The sequence below is a fragment of the Daktulosphaira vitifoliae genome, unplaced genomic scaffold, assembly GCF_025091365.1.
Source record: "Daktulosphaira vitifoliae isolate Bord-2020 unplaced genomic scaffold, ASM2509136v1 Scaffold_3, whole genome shotgun sequence".
NCBI classification, from domain to species: Eukaryota; Metazoa; Arthropoda; class Insecta; order Hemiptera; family Phylloxeridae; genus Daktulosphaira; species Daktulosphaira vitifoliae.
Window position 1 is genome coordinate 12,710,385 of NW_026099574.1, and position 18,090 is coordinate 12,728,474.

The window sequence follows — 18,090 nt, forward strand, 5'->3', positions numbered from 1 at the left end:
TACACATTAGTAAAAAATTACACGCCTTTTGTTCGGCATTGTTTGTAAAAATACAAAACAAGAAGAACACATTATTTTGCTGGGGTAGTAGTCGTGGGAGCGACGGTTTTGATTGTAGGCCGTGTGTACGTCGCCCAGTGTTTATAATAGGAACCGTGTCAGCAGGACATCATGTATAATTGACCGTCGGTCGCCTGTCCGTCTGGTGTTCATCGAGTTGACTTCACAGCACGTTGGATCGCAATTAAAACTTTATTATTGTGGAAACTATTCGCACGCGACAACCCTTTTTGGTATTTTCTCAAACTTCTTAAAATAATTGCGAGTCATGTGTACTTATTCACGTCCCAATTATTTATGTCTTTGTAGTCGGCAATTAGTCTGTTTTGAATAAAAGCCCTGGGAAAACCCGACTGCTTATGAACATTTGGGTAAAAGTTAAAACTTCGTTTCACTGGTATCCAACTGGATACCAGTGGATACCAACTGCACTATCTCCTATTTGTATAATAATCTATAATTGGTTAAAAAAAGTACAGTGTACGCGATAAATATTTAAGGAGACCAACACAAAAACGTTTTCACAGGGTCCTTTTTATATTTCTGTAGTAAAAGAGAACTTTTTTTTTGTTTTTTATTTATACGTGTGAGACGCGCAAGTGCATTGGTGGCTTTGCCCTTCTGCCTGCCCTGAAATAATAAGTAGAGAAGTGTTTTTAAAAGTGAGTTACGAAATTAAATAATTTTATACGAGTCTAATGTTTCCTATGAAATTGTTAATATTTCTTTTTTATTTACATCTCCGACAGAAATTAAAAATTAAATATATTAGTAATGAAAATAAATTTTAATTAGAGAGTATAAGGTGACGTTTGTATTTTCTGCAAACCTATGGAATCGTTATACGGGTTTTTACCTTTAATTATAACGGATATAAAATGATTATTCAAGTAGCTACAAAAATGGCTATACAATGTTATCAAAACATAGTAACAATCTATGCATGTTAAACAAATTTCTATTGGATAAGATTATTATTATGGTTCCCATATTATTCAATAATCATACAAAAATTAATATAGTCTGTAAAAGGGGAGAGCTGGATCTTTTTGAGTTTAAAGAAATACAGCAATTTTTGTGAACTTTTTATGGAAATATATTTAAATATATCAAGCGCATACAAAACAATTGTTTATAAATGAATAAATTATAAATAAACAATTACATATAACGTCATACATTGAAATATAACAATCTAAAGTAATGACTAAAGGTAATTCGCGTGTTATTGCTCAAAAATACTCAATGATTGGTAAATTGAGAAGAAGATGTAACTAAAAGAAATTTATAAAAAAACTTGCATTATTATTTTCATTTTTCTATTAGTTAATTGGTTCGTGATAAAAGAATCACTGTATATAAAATAAATTGCTTATAATTAGTCGAACTTGTTGCGTTACTGAAAAAATTAAGTTTTCCAAAAGCATACTTTAGAGGATTACCATATCAATTTCTTCTTTTCTCTTATAACTCTTTTTTATTATATTTTTACTCTTCAATTTTCATTTGCTTTAAATTATTCGATAGATTAATTAAAAATATTAAAATTCATCAAAAATTACTTTAATTTGAAGAGGGACGAGGTGACACTTCAATCTATAATCTGGGAATACGTTTATTAAGTATTTCAAGAGTTAAACTAATGAATGTCAACTTGCACCATTGAAATATCATTTTTTCTCACGCCTTACCGTACTTCTTATTTATATATATTTTTTGAAATAAATATTGAAGCTGATTTTAAAGATTGTTTTCTATCTTAATGTTAAGCCAATGCTATCTATTATCATATTAACTTCTCACTTGTAGAGAAACCAGTGCGCCCAGTCGATCGGTGTTGTTATCATTTAAATTGATAAACACTTGGGCACATTTATACATTTATAGAGAAGAGTATTAAAGATTAGAAAATCTTGAATTAAAGTTTAATCATTAAGCCATGGATGGCATTGTCAAAAATAGTTTTAAATTGCTTTCAGCGCAAAAAACAATTTATCAATTTAGTCGGGTAAGAACGGAACCCAATATGATTTTCATGTCAAATTAAATTTTGTATGAAAAACTTAAAATGTTTTTTTCATTTATGTAATTGTTATACAAAATTAAAATGATATTTAATTACATTTTTTTAAACTATTTTTAATGTTTTCTAATTTATGCATTAATGTTTGTTAAAATATATGATAGCAATATTAAATCACACACTGAAAAAGAAATATTAGTTTTTATTTTTATCATTATAAAATCTATTTTCCTTATAGTCAACAATTATACTTTATAGTCTCATTTATTTATATATTCTTTAAATGTAAATATATATTTTTATTTAATAGTCCTTAGTTATATTAGAACGACGCAATCCAGTTCAATTACAAAAGAAAAATTCAAAACAGAAACCAGTACTAAAAGGAAGACATTTTGTCTATGATGTTGTTGAAAATCTAGATATTAAGAAAAAAGAAAATATAGATGTTATTTTAACATCATTTATTGAAGGTAGGTAAAAAAGGTTGAAGGTATTATTATTATGATAAACAATGATAATGAATAGTTTGAAATAAAAATAGGTTTGGGACATAAAGGTGAAATAGTGTCTGTTAAGCCATCATTTGCCTATGATCATCTTCTTTTGCCACAGTTAGCTGTTTATGCCTCTCCTGAAAACATTGAAAACATGAAAAACAATTTGTATGTTGCCAGAGATGAAGAAAAACCAAGTTCCATTTATTCTTTAAAAGTAAAATATTAATTATGAATTATTGTAATTTTTTTTTTTTTAAATTAAAAATGTTGGGTTATTGGTTATGCTTACCGTTAGTGACTAACAATTATAATAAACTAATTAATGTAGAAAGAAGTCTAGCTATGATAATTCATTTATTAATAAAAAAAACATTCTCACTGGATGAAGTTATACTTATTTTTTTCAAAAATATATTATTAAAATGTTTTTAGACTATGAAATACCTTCAAAATATGGTTTTGGGTGTATGTATGAATAAAGATGAACCATGGACAATTGAAAAATGGCATATTAGAGTGGCATTACGTAAAATGAACATTCATGTTTTAAATGACGATTGTATTGAAATACCTAAAAAGCCAATTAGTGGTCCAAATCTTACGTTAGAAGGGAAATCTTTTATTTCATATGTTACTGTGAGTAATTTTACTTTTATATTAAAGAGTTATATAAATTATTTATTAAGATTCTTTTTGAGTTGATTTTATTAATTAAATTTTTAAAAGGAAAATTAATTCTATAATTTTTATTATAAGAATATATATAAAAACTTTTGTTAAGTTCGTTATAGACTTTATACATAATGTGTAATTTTTTATTATTATTAAATTATGATAATAGTTACATCAAGGTCATGATAGAAATCTCCTAAAATGAACATTTATTTAGTAATGATTGAAAATATTAAGATATTTAAACAAAATAGACATAGTGTGGTAATAATAGAGATAAACTAAAATTTATGGTTTTACATTGTTATTGATTATTATGTTAAATTAAAATTAAAATATAAATTTAATATTATTTGTAAAGTTATAAATAACAGATTGGGATATTTACATATTTTATGAATCAAGCGCTATTAACAATTAAAAAGCGTAATGTTTATTTTAGATGAAAATTCTGTAGAACTTGAAACTGTTGTTTTTTGGTGATTAATTAACAAGATATATTTATTTCAAAATAAAAATAACTTTTATAAACATAATTATTTTGTCTTAAATTTTGTAATTAATAAGTTTATTTAACATAAAGAACATGTAGTATAATTATACGTTTTGGCAGATTAACAAGAAAGAAAGAGCAGCCATACAATGTCGTGTACATCATTGGAGCACAAAACTTGCAGATCGACTACCTTATCAAGAATTTTTTTATTTAGATTCGCCTGATCCAATTTTTCCTGAAGAAAAAGAATTGTTAGAATCTTTAAGAGCTAATAAAAAGGCAAAAGCTTAGTTGTAATGTTTTGTAGAGATTATAATTATATATTTAAAGTGGTTAAATTTGTAAAATTATAAAATATTTAACTGCTTACTAAATGTTTATATTTATTTATTCAAAACTCATTGCGAGTTAGTTGAAGATAAATTATTTACAATTATTTATAATATATATTCAGGTAATAATAATAATAATTTTATTTGATAAAAATGTGTTATCATAAAAAAAATTAATCATAATGAGTTAATTTTCTGAATTTGTATTCAGAATTTTCAACCATCTATTTACTTTTTTCAATTTCTTTAAATTGAGATTAAATAGTTAATAACTGTATTAGAGTTTAAAAAAAGTTCATTTAAACTTTTTTTTTCATTTGCACTAAACTATAATAATTAGTGATAGGAAATATCAAATAGTAACTATGGAACTATTTGCTTGTAATTTAATAACTTATTCAATTACATAAATATTCAATAATTTTTTAATTATTGATAGTTTATGCTAAAAATAAACTAATATTTAGCTGTATAAAAAATGTTCAATAGTTTAAAATATTCAAAAATGCCCATTACTGATAATGACTAATTATTTAGTTGTTTGAAAGAGCTAATTCATTGTTTGAATGAAAGAGGGATTAATAAAAATTATCAACTCTTCGGGTATATGATAAACCACTTTCTTCTAAATATTTTTATTTTTTTCTGAGATTATAAATATTCTATTTATAGCTTTAAATTAAAGATTTAGTCTTGTTTAACTAGTTAAATAAAAAAAATATCTTTTTTATATCATAAAAATATTTTTCTTGATTCTTTCCATTCATTCACACCATGTTATTTTATACTACAACCATGATAGATATATCAGTTTTGGACTGAACTGTAGATAATCAAAATGTGTACTATAATTTGGAAATAACTCATTTTGGGGACAAGTCAACTTATTCTTCTTATGTATATTAATTGTAAAGTGAAGTATATTATTTGTTATAATGCCATTTATTAAACAAAAAATGTAACAAACGTTTTCCTAATATGATTTAGACTTAACATTAAAACTAAGATTTTATTCTAGTATATATGAGAAATTTTAGTATATTCAATCACCTGATATATATATATACATTTTTCAATTTTTCAATGGTGAAACGTTTATTATTTGAAAAATTAAAAACAGCTGATACAATTAAAATATTTCTGTTTAATTGCAAGTGTTTATTTAGTTTTAACTTGTACAACAAGTGTGATTTGATTTATCTCGAAAAATCTATATCTATAAAATAATTCATACAGTATTTTTAATTTTAAGAGACTAAGTCCCTATCAGAATGTGTTTACAGAGATAAGTCTTTTTCACTAATCACACGGGTCTCCCGTAGCAGTGGGCATGAGAAATATCAACATTATCTATTAGGCCATATCGTTCTATAGTTAGACATATTTTTCATAACTGTTTTCTGAGAGAGAGAATTAACTTGTTTTATTATGATAGTCGTGCTAGAGAATATGAATTTCAACTGATCAAAAGTAGAAAATTTAACAATCGTTTAATTTTAACTATTAAAAAAAAATTATACGAATATTATTTATAAACTATCAATACCAATTGATAATTTCAATTTATTTCCGACGGGTTTAAAATTTTTATTTACATTTAATAACTTAAAACAGATATTATTTTATATAAGATTGTGTGATTCTGTAGTGAATATAGTTCAATATTAGGTACTATTACAAACGTAGTTTTGTAAAATTGTACTATATAACTGTTCTTTTCGGTTTTCTATTAAATTACATTTTTTTATAATTTGAAATCTCTTTGTAGTAATTAAATAAAAAAAATTATAAAGAATGTTTAATGGTACATTGTTATTCTAACTATTAATCAAATCCCTTTACTATCCCCTTGGTTATTAATATCTTACGTTTTGTAATTTTCAGAAAACAATTAGGTTTTATCCTCTTTAAAATTTTATATACTTTAGTTATTTAATGGAAACACATATGTTTTTAACCAATTTACAAAGTAGAAAATGATTTATAAAGAAAATAACAACTTTTGAACTAATAGTATTTTGAAAGTTATTAACTCTTTAATAGAATGTCTAGATGTAAAGCTCGTGTCAGTTTATTTTTATCTTTAGACATAAATGAACCGCACAACTCCTACTGCCTTATTATAAAAATGTTAATATCTTTTAAAATGCTAGTCCAAAAGTTGTTAACGACCAGTTATATTCTTAAATAAATCTAATTCTAGTTTGTATTTGATTAAATATATGTGTCCATTAAAATAATTAAAGTCGTTAACATTTTTAAGGAGGATAAAACCAATCGGATTTCTTGAAATTATAAAACGTTGGTTACTGTTAACTTTTGAAAAGAATTATGGTGTATATTTTTGTATTGGGTAACTGTCACTCTTTATATTATGCGTTATCTATAGAACTTGTAAAAATGCGGTTATCAGTATTACGTTATCATAATTGATAAGTTGTACACGAATAACAATATCTGTCTTCTACACTAATTTACATAAGTTTTTTTATCAGTGCCGTGTAAGATGAACTTCTTTTCAAAAATTTTGAATTTTTTGCATTACTCATTGTTATTATGAATATAAAATATCCTATTACATTTTATATATATCGTATTAAAGAAATAGCTAAATAAAATTATAATTTTAATTTACAAAAATTCTAACCATTGTATTATATTAGTTTCTGTAACATATAATAATGGGTAAGTTTTATGTGATATTGAGTATCATTTTTTAAAAGAATTAATAATATATATTCAAAACATGTGTTGTAAAACAAAATTAACTTTTGCAGCATATACTCCTGGTTGGAATGATCCACCTTCGTATTCATTTGAAGATTCAGTCAGTGCTCAACAAGAAAATCGTCCAAAAATATTTGATAGAATTCCTGCACGGGTAATAGGAAATTCTGATGGTCATAAAATTTCTAACCAAACAAATTTAGAAACAAATGAATACTCTTCCAATGTTGTAAAAAAAATTGATAATTCTCAACCAATTTATAATATTCCTGTTGAACAAAGGTTTTCATATGTAATAACCACATTAAATGATTGTATCCAAAAGTCATCAATTCCAGATGTAAATATTACTACAATATACTATTTTCTTATAAAATGTTTATTCATTAATTGTGTTTTTAGTCTAAAAAGGCAGACATAAGCAAACGTTTATCAAGATTAGAAATAAGTTGGAATGACAGTCAGTTTACAGATATTGTACAGCAAAAAACAATAGCCTTGGTCAAAGGTAATAATATTTTTTAATTTTGATAATAATAATAATAATAATAATTTTTAGCAATTGAAAGTGAAAATTATATAGAAGCAAACAAACTCCAAATGGCATTAATGGTTGACCATACTCGACAGTGTAATACTTGGATACCTGCTATACGACAATTAATTAATCAACATGTTTAATATGAAATATATTCAATTAAAAATATTATATTTATACATAATAAAAGTTATTTAAGTTATGAATTTTATATGTTACTAAGGTTTATAGTTAGATATCCTATTTTTTTTGCTAAGAAATTATCATCAAAAATCTGTGCATTATTTAAATAAAAAATTTGACATTGACTGGAATTCTAATAGTAAAAGACTATATAAATATATACATATAACAACCTAAATAACTTTAAATTGACAACATTGGAAATGCTTTATTTTATTGTCAATATAAAATTTAAACTAAGTAATATCATTCTCAAAATATAAATGATTTTGAGAAATAGTAGTAGATTATAATTAAGACAACTATGTGATAATTGACAGTTAAATTTGTATTTAATTTCCAATAATAACATACCATCAATTAAATACACATTTTATATGTAAATATAGACTTATAAGTTTCGGCTCTTATTATTTTTTAATAGCTTTTCAATTAATTTTAATTAGAGTCGGATTCGAATAGTTTTGATTAATAGTTACTAAACAATATATTTAAACTATTGGATAAATATAAATTGTAATCTCTCTTTGTATAAGTTCAAATATTTCTATACTGAATTAAAAAAACTGAAAAACAACCAGTTTCTTTTAATTCATTTAATTGGTTCATCAAATCAGCTGATGTATTGCGATGTGTACTAATATTTTCTAGTTTTTCCAATAGCAACAATTATGATAAGGCGTCATATGATAACAAGGAAACAAAACAATAATAAATTATTTTTAGGTGTTATTGACATTAATTTAAAATGTAGGTGAAAACAAAAACAGATTTTTAGTTACTTTAATCTTTTTAGTATTTTTATTTCAAATTATATAATTTTAAAATGACATCGAACGATTCGGGTGTTGAAAGTAGCACTGACAATGATGAATGTGCGCAGCCACAACTTAGCCAGAAATTAGTATCGTGCGCTGAAACTGCATTGGTTTCAACGAGTAAAATGAAAAACGAAGAATTTCCACTTGCACTTTGCTTAAACACGGTTTCAGAACCACTTGTTTTTGCGAAACCACTATTAGATGAAATTCCAGGACGCAAACTGAAGTGTCTTTTTGAGTTGGCTAATCCTTCTTTTCCTGGCCCATTAGACAGATTTCAATCCGTAAGATTAAATATTTTATTTACATAGCACATTTAAAGACTATACTTGATTCATAATTTTTATTATGCAGTGTTTAACTCCTATTCAAGAGTACACAGAAATGTTGTTAGAAATGGAAAAGAAAAATTCTTCTAATTCAAGAAGTAATGCTGGCCCTTGTCGTGTTCATCCATGCAAAGGGTATTCATATATCAGGAAAAAAGCCCTTCATATTAGAGGTAATATTTGAATGAGATACATTTTAATTAGTAAACATAGAAGATTGACCTCTTTATATGATGAATTTAGATAGTCATAGACTATGTCGAGCAGCAAGCATGAATAATACTGAATTGTTGGAACAAATGCTAAAAAATGGCGTTAATCCTAATTGTTGGGATAGCAGGAAACGAACACCTTTACATTTGGCTGCATGTAAAGGCTATACTGAAGCAGTAAGGTAAGAATAAATGTATTAATATATTTGAACAAAAATCAAGGTTTTTTCTTGCATTTTCTTTTTAAAAAAATGATTAGTATGTATCATATATTGTTTAAATTTTGATTCAGATTGTTGTTAAAATATGGTGCCAATCCAAACATTAAAGATTCTTTGGGAAACAATCCATTGCATTTGGCTGCCTGCACTCATCATATGGAGGTTGTGACATTACTTTTAAAAGGAGGTATATAAAATTATTTATTAAATTTTATTGCCAACATATATTTAACATTTCTAATATTTAGGAACTGATGTAAGTAGTTGTGATGCTCAAGGTCGAAGCCCTTTACACTTGGCCCAGTCCAAATTACGATTACTAACACAATGTAGAAGTGATACTTCAACATCTGTTAAAGAAACAGTGCTGCAAGTAATTGACATGTTACTTGCATATTTTGAAAAGCAAAAAGGTAGTTCAGATGAGTCAGAATTACTAAATGTGTTCCAAAATAGATTGAAAATTTCAGACACTGAAGAACGAGTCAGCTCTGAATTACAAGATCTATTAAATAATATATCAAACTTAAAATTAAATAAATAGAGATAAAGTTTCCCAAAAATTATTAAAATGTATTTTTGTTTTCTCATGTTGAATTTAACACTATTTTATACAATTTAAATTGTTTTGTATTATTGACTTTAGGTTCAATCTAGTTTTTCATATTTGATAAATAAATGTATGTTTAGTAATAATTAACTAATTTAAGGATTGGTTGGGTAGTAAATATGATACTGTTATTTCAAGCATGTAATCTAATATTTAATGTAATTATTAATATAAATGTGCACATTAGAATTATTTAATTTAATTTAAGAACTGAAATTAAAATGTAGTTTTAAGTGTTAAGAAAATCATTTAGTGTTATGAAAAAATTTAATATAAATTATTGTTTATTATTTTAACAAAATTCAATATGACTTTCATTGTAAATGATTTAGTAAAATTATTTTCAGGAATGTGAGGATATTTGAATTTTAATGTACATTTTTAAAGAAATAAACTGATTCATAAATCATTTGATATAAACTAATATCTAGATGCAAGTTTTCCATTTCATATTTCCTTGAAAATAATTCCTTAAATAAATATAGGTATAATTGATGCAAACAACAGCTAAAGGCATCTTAGCTAAAAAAATTATAATGTTCCATATTTTTCATGATATGAGTACTTTATTTCCTTTTTTTAATGGGGTCAAAATCAGGGCTAGAAACGCGAATGCTTTAAGTTATTTGAAAATGTGTTACCATATCTAGAAAATTGCTTGACCTATTTCAAATTTTTTAATTTAATAATTGTAGAAACAAAAAATATTATGAAATCACTTTTAAAACTTTAAAACCAAAAATTTTAAATTTTTTTAAGAACAAATTTTAAGTTTAATTATGATTTCAAAGGTGGTTAAATAATATTTTTGGTTCCAACAATCATTTATTTAATATATACTTAATAAATTTGATATAGATAGATCAATTTTACTAAATACCAAAAATCGAAATTATTTTGTTTCCTAATACTGATCAAAATAATGATTGCAATGAGCATTGAAAGGGCAAATGTATATTTTTTTAACACTCATTAAACTATCCCTGCATTTAGATATTTGCTCAAATAACAATATCCTGTAAATAGTCAACACCTTTTTTTCATGTTTCTATTTTTTGGCAATACTTTAAAAATTTAACTTGTATATCAAAATCTGACGTAGGCTTTTTTAATACTTATTTTTTTTTAAATTTTAGTAATTGGTCATTACAATAAACATTAATTTTTAATGCCTAAAATTAACTTACAATTAACTATCAAACAGGTTTACTATTTAAAGGCATACAAAAGTAAATACAAATAAATATAATAAAAAATTTGGTAACTTTTAATAAATTGCAATACAAAAATATATTGCATATATTTTTTAACATATTCATATTATAATAAAAATAGACTCTTTGGTAATAATGAGATATTGAGCATAACTAACAAAAACTTTTAACTAAATAATGGTAAGTATTATTATAGAAAAATAAGTTGTTTTAAATAATAATAATAACAATTAATTATCTAACTTGTTTTTTGTAAACAGGTATTTGAATTGGGCTTTAAATTTAACAAAAATATTTTAATACTATTAAAAAATAGTAAAAAAAACTCAAAGAAAAAGTATAATTACAAGTAAAAGGTAAATAGATTATAGTAAAGTTAAACTTAAAATAAGTTTCCCTGAGCCATAAAAAATTAGTTCAAACATACAATTAATGTTTCTGTCGAGCATAAACATTTGTTACTCCAGGCATAATTTCAGCTTGCAATGGGCTATGTTTTAATAATTCACCATCAACTACAATATGACTTCCTCCTGATAGTGGTTCTAACCTGAATGCATTGACGGGGATCATTTGAACATAAGGAAACGATAAATGGTTTCCTGTTGATAAGGCTAATAAAAACTAAAACAAAATAAAAGTATACAAATTTGATTATTAATTAAAGGCACTTAAAACAATTAAATATTAAAATTTCATATATCATTAAAAAAATCCTAAAAGTTTTAAGTTTATTTTTCTTAATTAAAAAAATATTTTTAAACTAAGAAATAATTAGACTCAAAAACTAAACATTTATTTTTATGTAAGCTTATTCTTTTTTAGTAGACTACATACTTGAAGAAAACTAGCTCGGGATATACCACTTTTAACAATTAATAACCATATAACACCATCATTTAATTTAGAATTAGGAGCTAATATTAAATCTTCAGAAATATGAGATAAATATGAAGCATGAATCATCACAAATTCTTCTGAAAATGTAAGATTAATTATAATAATACAATTTTATTTTAACATAAAAAATTAATCTACCTTCTAAAATTTCCCAATCTAAAGGAACTGGTTCAGATAAAGGAGGTATTTTTGGTGCAGGACCACGCATTCTTATATCTGATTCTTCAATTATATCAGGAATTGATGTAAAACTTGATGATTCATGAATTGACATAAATGCTGAGCGTTTTGAAATAACCGAAGAAAAACTTTCAACTCGTTCACGAAAATCAAACTCTTCTAACTAAAATTTATATAGAGATGATCATTAAAATTTAACTTAAAAAAAAAATGGAAAAAATATTAATTAGTTACACTAACTGGGTCCATTCCAAATTCAACTGATACAGTTTCATCATCATCATTAATATCTTTACAATCAAAAAATGAATTTTTAGTAAAATTACTGACTTTAGCTTCAACATTTTTAACTTTACTATAAGATAACCTAGCACGATACGTTTTTAAACCTGGTAAAAAAAAAAAAAAAAAAAAAAAAAAACCACTTTAGATAAATAACAGAGTTTTTGACATGTAAATAGCTTTTACTAACCAATGAGACGAGCAATACTCCAAATTGTAAATCTAGGATTGCCTAATATCCTCAATCGTTCACTTTCTATATCAATATCAGCAATAAATCCCCAACCAACTGATAGAAATGAATAAACAACCTGTGAAAGAGTTTCAACTCTAACTAAATCCATTGGGCGACTATTACCTCCTACTACATTTAATGTTGATATGATTATAGGGTCCTGCATGTAAGGTTCACTATAAAATTTAAAAATTTATTATATCATTTGCTGTCATCAAAAATTTCAATGAACTTACTTTGTTTCATAACCAATAGATTTAGCTAATCCATTGCCGGACCCACCTGGAATAATAGCTAAAGTTAAATACTCAAAAGCTCTTTGCCAATCAGAACGTTCCATAAGACCATTTATAACTTCAAACATTAATCCATCTCCTCCAAGAACAACTATACCTCGACCCCACTCATAAATATTACTAGTTCTTACTAAATTTCTAAAAAAATAGAATTTAATTAAAATAGAATTATTAGAGATCTTATAATTAGGTATAAGTATAATTCATTTTATTAATTTATAATTAGTAAAACTTCAGTTGTGTCATTAGTAATAGAACAAGGTAAATACAATTTTTTCAGGAAGTACAATACAAAATTTTACAAAGAAAATTTATGTCTTTAAATGGATTTCTTACAGGGAAATAAGCCAATGTTACTTTACATATAATACAATATACTTAACTTTTATTATAAGTTTTATAAGTAAGTTCACTAGTTTAATAAGTTTGTTGACCTAACCCAAAGTAAATAATTAAGAAAAAAAAAATGAAGATAGCTTTTTCAAAAATAAATAGATAAAAAAATAATAAGTTAGTAATTAATAAATATTAACTATATTACTTAAGTAATATTAACAGAAGAAATCATAAGGAATATTTAAAAAAATTATAAGTGAAAATTGAGTAATTATTTTTCATTGTTCTGTTTAATAAGCATTAGTATTCTTAAATTAGTTGGAAAAAAAACTTATTCTGTTTTATATCATAAATAATTAAATAACCAAATGCATAAATCAAATTTTCAATTATATATTAATAACAATAGAAGTTTTGCTGTTTACAATGAAAAAAAATAATATGGTAGTGATGAGACAATAATGAACAGGGGCTAACCTAAAGATACTTATTAGTGAGTGAAGTAAATTTTGCCAACTAAATTATCTCAATGAGTAAAAAAGTCAAAATATATTCAAAAAACACAGACCACAAATGACTTTAATAAAAGTTTATGACACCCTCTATGAAATCTTCCATAATAGTTTTCACCATAATAGTATTAAAATGTGACATTGGTTAAAATGAATATTATAAATAACGCATTAAGATGAATTTCTGTAGAATGTATTTTATTTATAGTAAGGATTGTGATGAATACAACATGAATTGAATTTTTTTTTTTTTATGAGAATTTATATTATTATTAATTTTTTAAATGGGTTGAAATGAAAATATTTATTTTCACCAACTATATCACTATACTGTTTGACTTGAAGTAAAGGTAATGATAATTGAAAAAAAAATTGAAATAGAAAATAATAACAACATGAAAAATGGTGATTTTTAAATAAAAATAACATTTTTTAAAACTTATAGTACACTACGAAATCATTTGCATAATATATGTTAAAAGGATGCAGGATTTCCGGAACATTTGAATTGTTGATTATGTCATAAAATATTTTTAATAATTAAGATAATAATAATTATCTGAAAATAATTAAGATTGATGTTTAGTTTGGTTTAGATTTGGCTAAAAAATTGAAAGATCAGTTATGTTTAGAGTTTGATTATAAAACTGAAAGTTCGATTCAGGTTTGGTTCAATCCTAAAAATCAGGGCTCATAGCATCATTAATATAAACTTTTGTCTTTTAAAGTATCTTACTTTTTGTAATATGATGCAGTTTTGTAATTAGTGTTTTGTTTCGGGGGAAATTTACATAAAATTTTTTTTTCAATTTCTTCTTCAAACAAAAAAACAAATTATATCTTCACCAAATAATTATTTTAGTCATGGGGGATATGATACTCTTATCCCCCTATTATTACGTCAGTTACATGATATACATCACACTAAATTATATAAGGAAAATAACATGAAACAATATTAAAGGGTTATGATAAAAAGGAAGTTCATTATTAGATTTAATTGAATAAAGGACAAATTTGTTTGTTTACTATTAAAAATTTCAAGTTCATTTTTACCTAGCATCATTTTGCATGCACGTAATATGCAGTTCAAAGTCAATATCAGCCATCACTAGTACAGGTGCCACTCTACGCTGAAATATTTCTCTTCCTTTTCCTACTCCACTTTTTGGATTAACTATTACTAACAATCGATCACCTAAAAAAAAAAAAAAATTAAAACATAAACTTCAAATTATAATAATTGAAGACCAACAAATCAAATACATTAATGTATGTTTACAAAATCTACTAAAACCATATAAAAATTTTTTTACAAATGAATACTATTTTTTAAATAGATGTTACAGAATAGGTTATTAAATTATTTAGACTGATAATATATTATTATCATTGTATATTTAGAATAGGTTTAACTAAAGGAAATAACTAGAAATAAAATATATTGATTAATAGTTAATAGATTTATGATTTATTAATTAGTCTAAAAACTCAATTAAAAAAAAAAAGTCAATTTGAAACAGAAGTCAAACATTAATTGGTTTCGATTCTATGCATCTCAATAATTACTTAAATGAAACAGTATTAATTAATAGTTTTTAATTAATTGAGAGTAAAAATTAAAAATGTCTACACATTAATATTAGTCCAATTTATTATGTCATTGATAAAGAAAGTCATAACATCAATTTATAAGTAGAACAAATAAAATGTAATTTTATTTTTTGAGCTTTCTAAACAAACTCATTTATAAAAAATTAATTTTTACACTTGACTAATTAATTAAATTAGCTATTCAGTATTGTTTATTTGAAGTAGCTAGAACTAAAATCTAACAAGAAATCCTAAATAGAAAATTATTATTGAATACTAAAATATGAAAAATGTATTTAATTTAACATAGCAGAGAATTTAGCTAATTTATCTTGGTGGGATGGTATTTGTTGCTCAGACTATTCTTAAATTATCCTAAAAACCTAATAAAAATTTTATTATAATAAAATGACAAAAATAATGATTAAATCCAACTTAACCAGGCTATAAATATATATAGGGTGTTCAGTAATTTAAAAAAAGTGATTTTTGTTCTCATTGTATATAATAATAATCTATTTCCTTATTTTTTGAATACCCTATATAGTAGAACTATAATATATATTTTTATAAGTAATTTTAACTGATTTTTTTTTATGCTTATGTTTTTTGTCTCCTAGAAAAATATTTTTTGCATATATAATGTTTGATATTTTTACTAATATAATTTATCATACAAATTAAAATTTAAAATTTATTTTTGACTGTATATAAAAAATTAGGCTAATATTAAGTTTCATACATTAAGGTGATCACAAAAAGATGACTATGAATGGTCATTTTTTTTGCAAAAAATATGTCTCATGCTACAGAAATAGTGAAATGGTTCTTCTAAAAAATTTATTTTAAATTCATGCTTGCAGACTTATCTATAGCCAAAACTTATATTATAGTTATCAAAAATTTGAATACTATGACATTAATTGTATAAAATTAATAGGATTTATTTTTAAATGATTGATATAAATCCGAAATCATTGTATAATGTATTGATAATTATAAAATACTACTAAGATAAAAAAAACATATAAATTGGTAACTAAAAAAGTTACTGATTTACATACTCAAACACTGGTTATTAGCTGGTGTAACTATAATTCTATCTTCATTGCGAGTTCTTATAAGAGAATTTATTTCATATTTCCAATTAATAGCAATTTTCAAATTATCTTCATAATTATTATAATTTCGAAACCTCAAAGTGACAATCATTTTATCTCTTTTTTCATTCTTTGTGGCAATATTCTTCAATATATATGCATAGACACACAAATAAGCACTACAATCGAATGCTTCATTATAAGGTATTCGAACCTGGTGACTAGAAGTATTTGAATTTTTTACAGGACGACAGATGCATTCATTGGATTTGCCATTATTACGCATGCATTTACATCCAATTATATCACTAGCACGAATTAGGTCTGTTTTTGTAGAACCATTAAAATTCTTCTGTAAATAAAGACCACAAGATGTTAACGACACCGTGTATGAATATTTTTGTTTTTTTGATAATGCATAGAAATTTTCAGTGAGAATTGTATTTTCTTCTTTTGTGATGCCATTTCCATTCATTATAATTATTATAAATAACTTGAAATCGAAAGCACATAAAAAACTTTTAACAACGATATAACACTGACAACAAACTCTACCGAATCGTATTAATTTCAAAACTGAACTGAAATATCATCGTGTTTAGAAAGCAAGGTGACGGCACTTATCAACTCAAGGCACAAAATTTAATTTTATCACAACTATATAACGTATAGTTTTTGAAACAACGCTATCTATCAGTCAAACTTTTGCAATATTATTCAAACAAACAAATAAAGAGAATTAAAAGATAACATTTTTTATTGTGGTTAAACATTTTTTTATTTTATACTAACCTTTGAATTTATCATAACTTGAATGAATTAAAGTTTACCTCTATAATAATAAATAATGAGCATTTACTCTTACTACGATTTATGAATCTAATAAATATAGTTTTTTAAACTATATTTATTTTTCACTTTTTAGTTTTATGTTATGATAGTAGTTACTATCATGGTTGTAACGGGTAACGGGAAATCAGGGTTCGATTCCGGGGAGGGAGTCTGAGAAACGGCTACCACATCCAAGGAAAGCAGCAGACGCGTAAATTACCCACTCCCGGAACATGGAGGTAGTGACGAAAAATGACGATACTGGATTCTTCCTTTGTAATCGGAATCAATGAGTTCTATATTTTTAAATAAGAATAAAGTGTGTCAATATATATTTTTAATAGTAATTAGAATATATATATATATATATACATGTAAAGCGACTTAATTACGTAAACGTATCATGCATTAGGTATAGCCGTGTTTTGTGGGCGGACGGGTCAGACTGACGTTAAACCTGAGGTATAAACGGCGGTAGGAATATATACGTAAGCCGTATGCACGCGGATGATAATGGTCAGTCAAAATACAAATTTGTTTATATATATATATATAATATTGATGACACGCACGTGTGTACGGGTACGATAACCAAAAATAAATTTATACAGGAATAGTATTGCCGGCGTGTAATGAGCGAGGCGTGGAGTGAATGCGTTATGACAGTCTAGTCTAGACGACGGAATATGCGATAACGCGTGGCGTTTGGATAGTTACAAACATACATACAGGTGAAACTAATATAAGCGTGTTAAAAAAAATATAGTTTAAAAAAACTAAAAAACACGCTTTTAAAGCACATTGAACTAAAAAGTTCAAAATAATTTTTAAAATAAGCTTAAAACAATATTGAACGAAAAGTACTAGAATTATTGTGATAAAAGCGT

At 24.6% G+C, this 18,090-nt stretch overlaps 4 protein-coding genes across 5 annotated transcripts; 3 read left to right on the forward strand and 1 right to left on the reverse strand.

Annotated features, from left to right (window-relative positions):
* Window positions 1-1,913: 1,913 nt before the first annotated feature.
* LOC126902337 (39S ribosomal protein L9, mitochondrial) lies at window positions 1,914-4,125 on the forward strand. Its single transcript, XM_050679499.1, has 5 exons — window positions 1,914-2,068; window positions 2,394-2,556; window positions 2,628-2,797; window positions 3,016-3,219; window positions 3,869-4,125. The coding sequence occupies exons 1-5, from the start codon at window positions 2,000-2,002 to the stop codon at window positions 4,040-4,042; spliced, it is 780 nt and encodes a 259-aa protein (XP_050535456.1). The 5' UTR covers window positions 1,914-1,999; the 3' UTR covers window positions 4,043-4,125.
* A 2,435-nt stretch (window positions 4,126-6,560) lies between these two features.
* On the forward strand, window positions 6,561-7,554 carry LOC126902339 (uncharacterized). The gene is made up of 4 exons (XM_050679503.1): window positions 6,561-6,768; window positions 6,861-7,150; window positions 7,213-7,318; window positions 7,370-7,554. The coding sequence occupies exons 1-4, from the start codon at window positions 6,765-6,767 to the stop codon at window positions 7,489-7,491; spliced, it is 522 nt and encodes a 173-aa protein (XP_050535460.1). The 5' UTR covers window positions 6,561-6,764; the 3' UTR covers window positions 7,492-7,554.
* A 654-nt stretch (window positions 7,555-8,208) lies between these two features.
* LOC126902320 (ankyrin repeat domain-containing protein 54-like) lies at window positions 8,209-9,960 on the forward strand. Its single transcript, XM_050679451.1, has 5 exons — window positions 8,209-8,636; window positions 8,707-8,854; window positions 8,925-9,075; window positions 9,186-9,301; window positions 9,363-9,960. Exons 1-5 carry the CDS (start codon window positions 8,358-8,360, stop codon window positions 9,656-9,658), a joined length of 990 nt encoding a protein of 329 aa, XP_050535408.1. The 5' UTR covers window positions 8,209-8,357; the 3' UTR covers window positions 9,659-9,960.
* A 1,008-nt stretch (window positions 9,961-10,968) lies between these two features.
* On the reverse strand, window positions 10,969-16,995 carry LOC126902310 (sphingosine kinase 1-like). Of its 2 annotated transcripts, none has more exons than XM_050679426.1 (8): window positions 16,337-16,995; window positions 14,736-14,877; window positions 12,772-12,969; window positions 12,491-12,711; window positions 12,253-12,407; window positions 11,977-12,181; window positions 11,776-11,915; window positions 10,969-11,562 (listed from the first exon to the last, which is right to left on the reverse strand). In XM_050679426.1, the coding sequence occupies exons 1-8, from the start codon at window positions 16,845-16,847 to the stop codon at window positions 11,368-11,370; spliced, it is 1,767 nt and encodes a 588-aa protein (XP_050535383.1). In that variant the 5' UTR covers window positions 16,848-16,995; the 3' UTR covers window positions 10,969-11,367. The 2 variants fall into 2 exon arrangements, with proteins under 2 accessions (XP_050535383.1, XP_050535384.1); XM_050679427.1 differs by having other exon boundaries at window positions 12,259-12,407; window positions 16,337-16,993.
* Window positions 16,996-18,090: the final 1,095 nt, after the last annotated feature.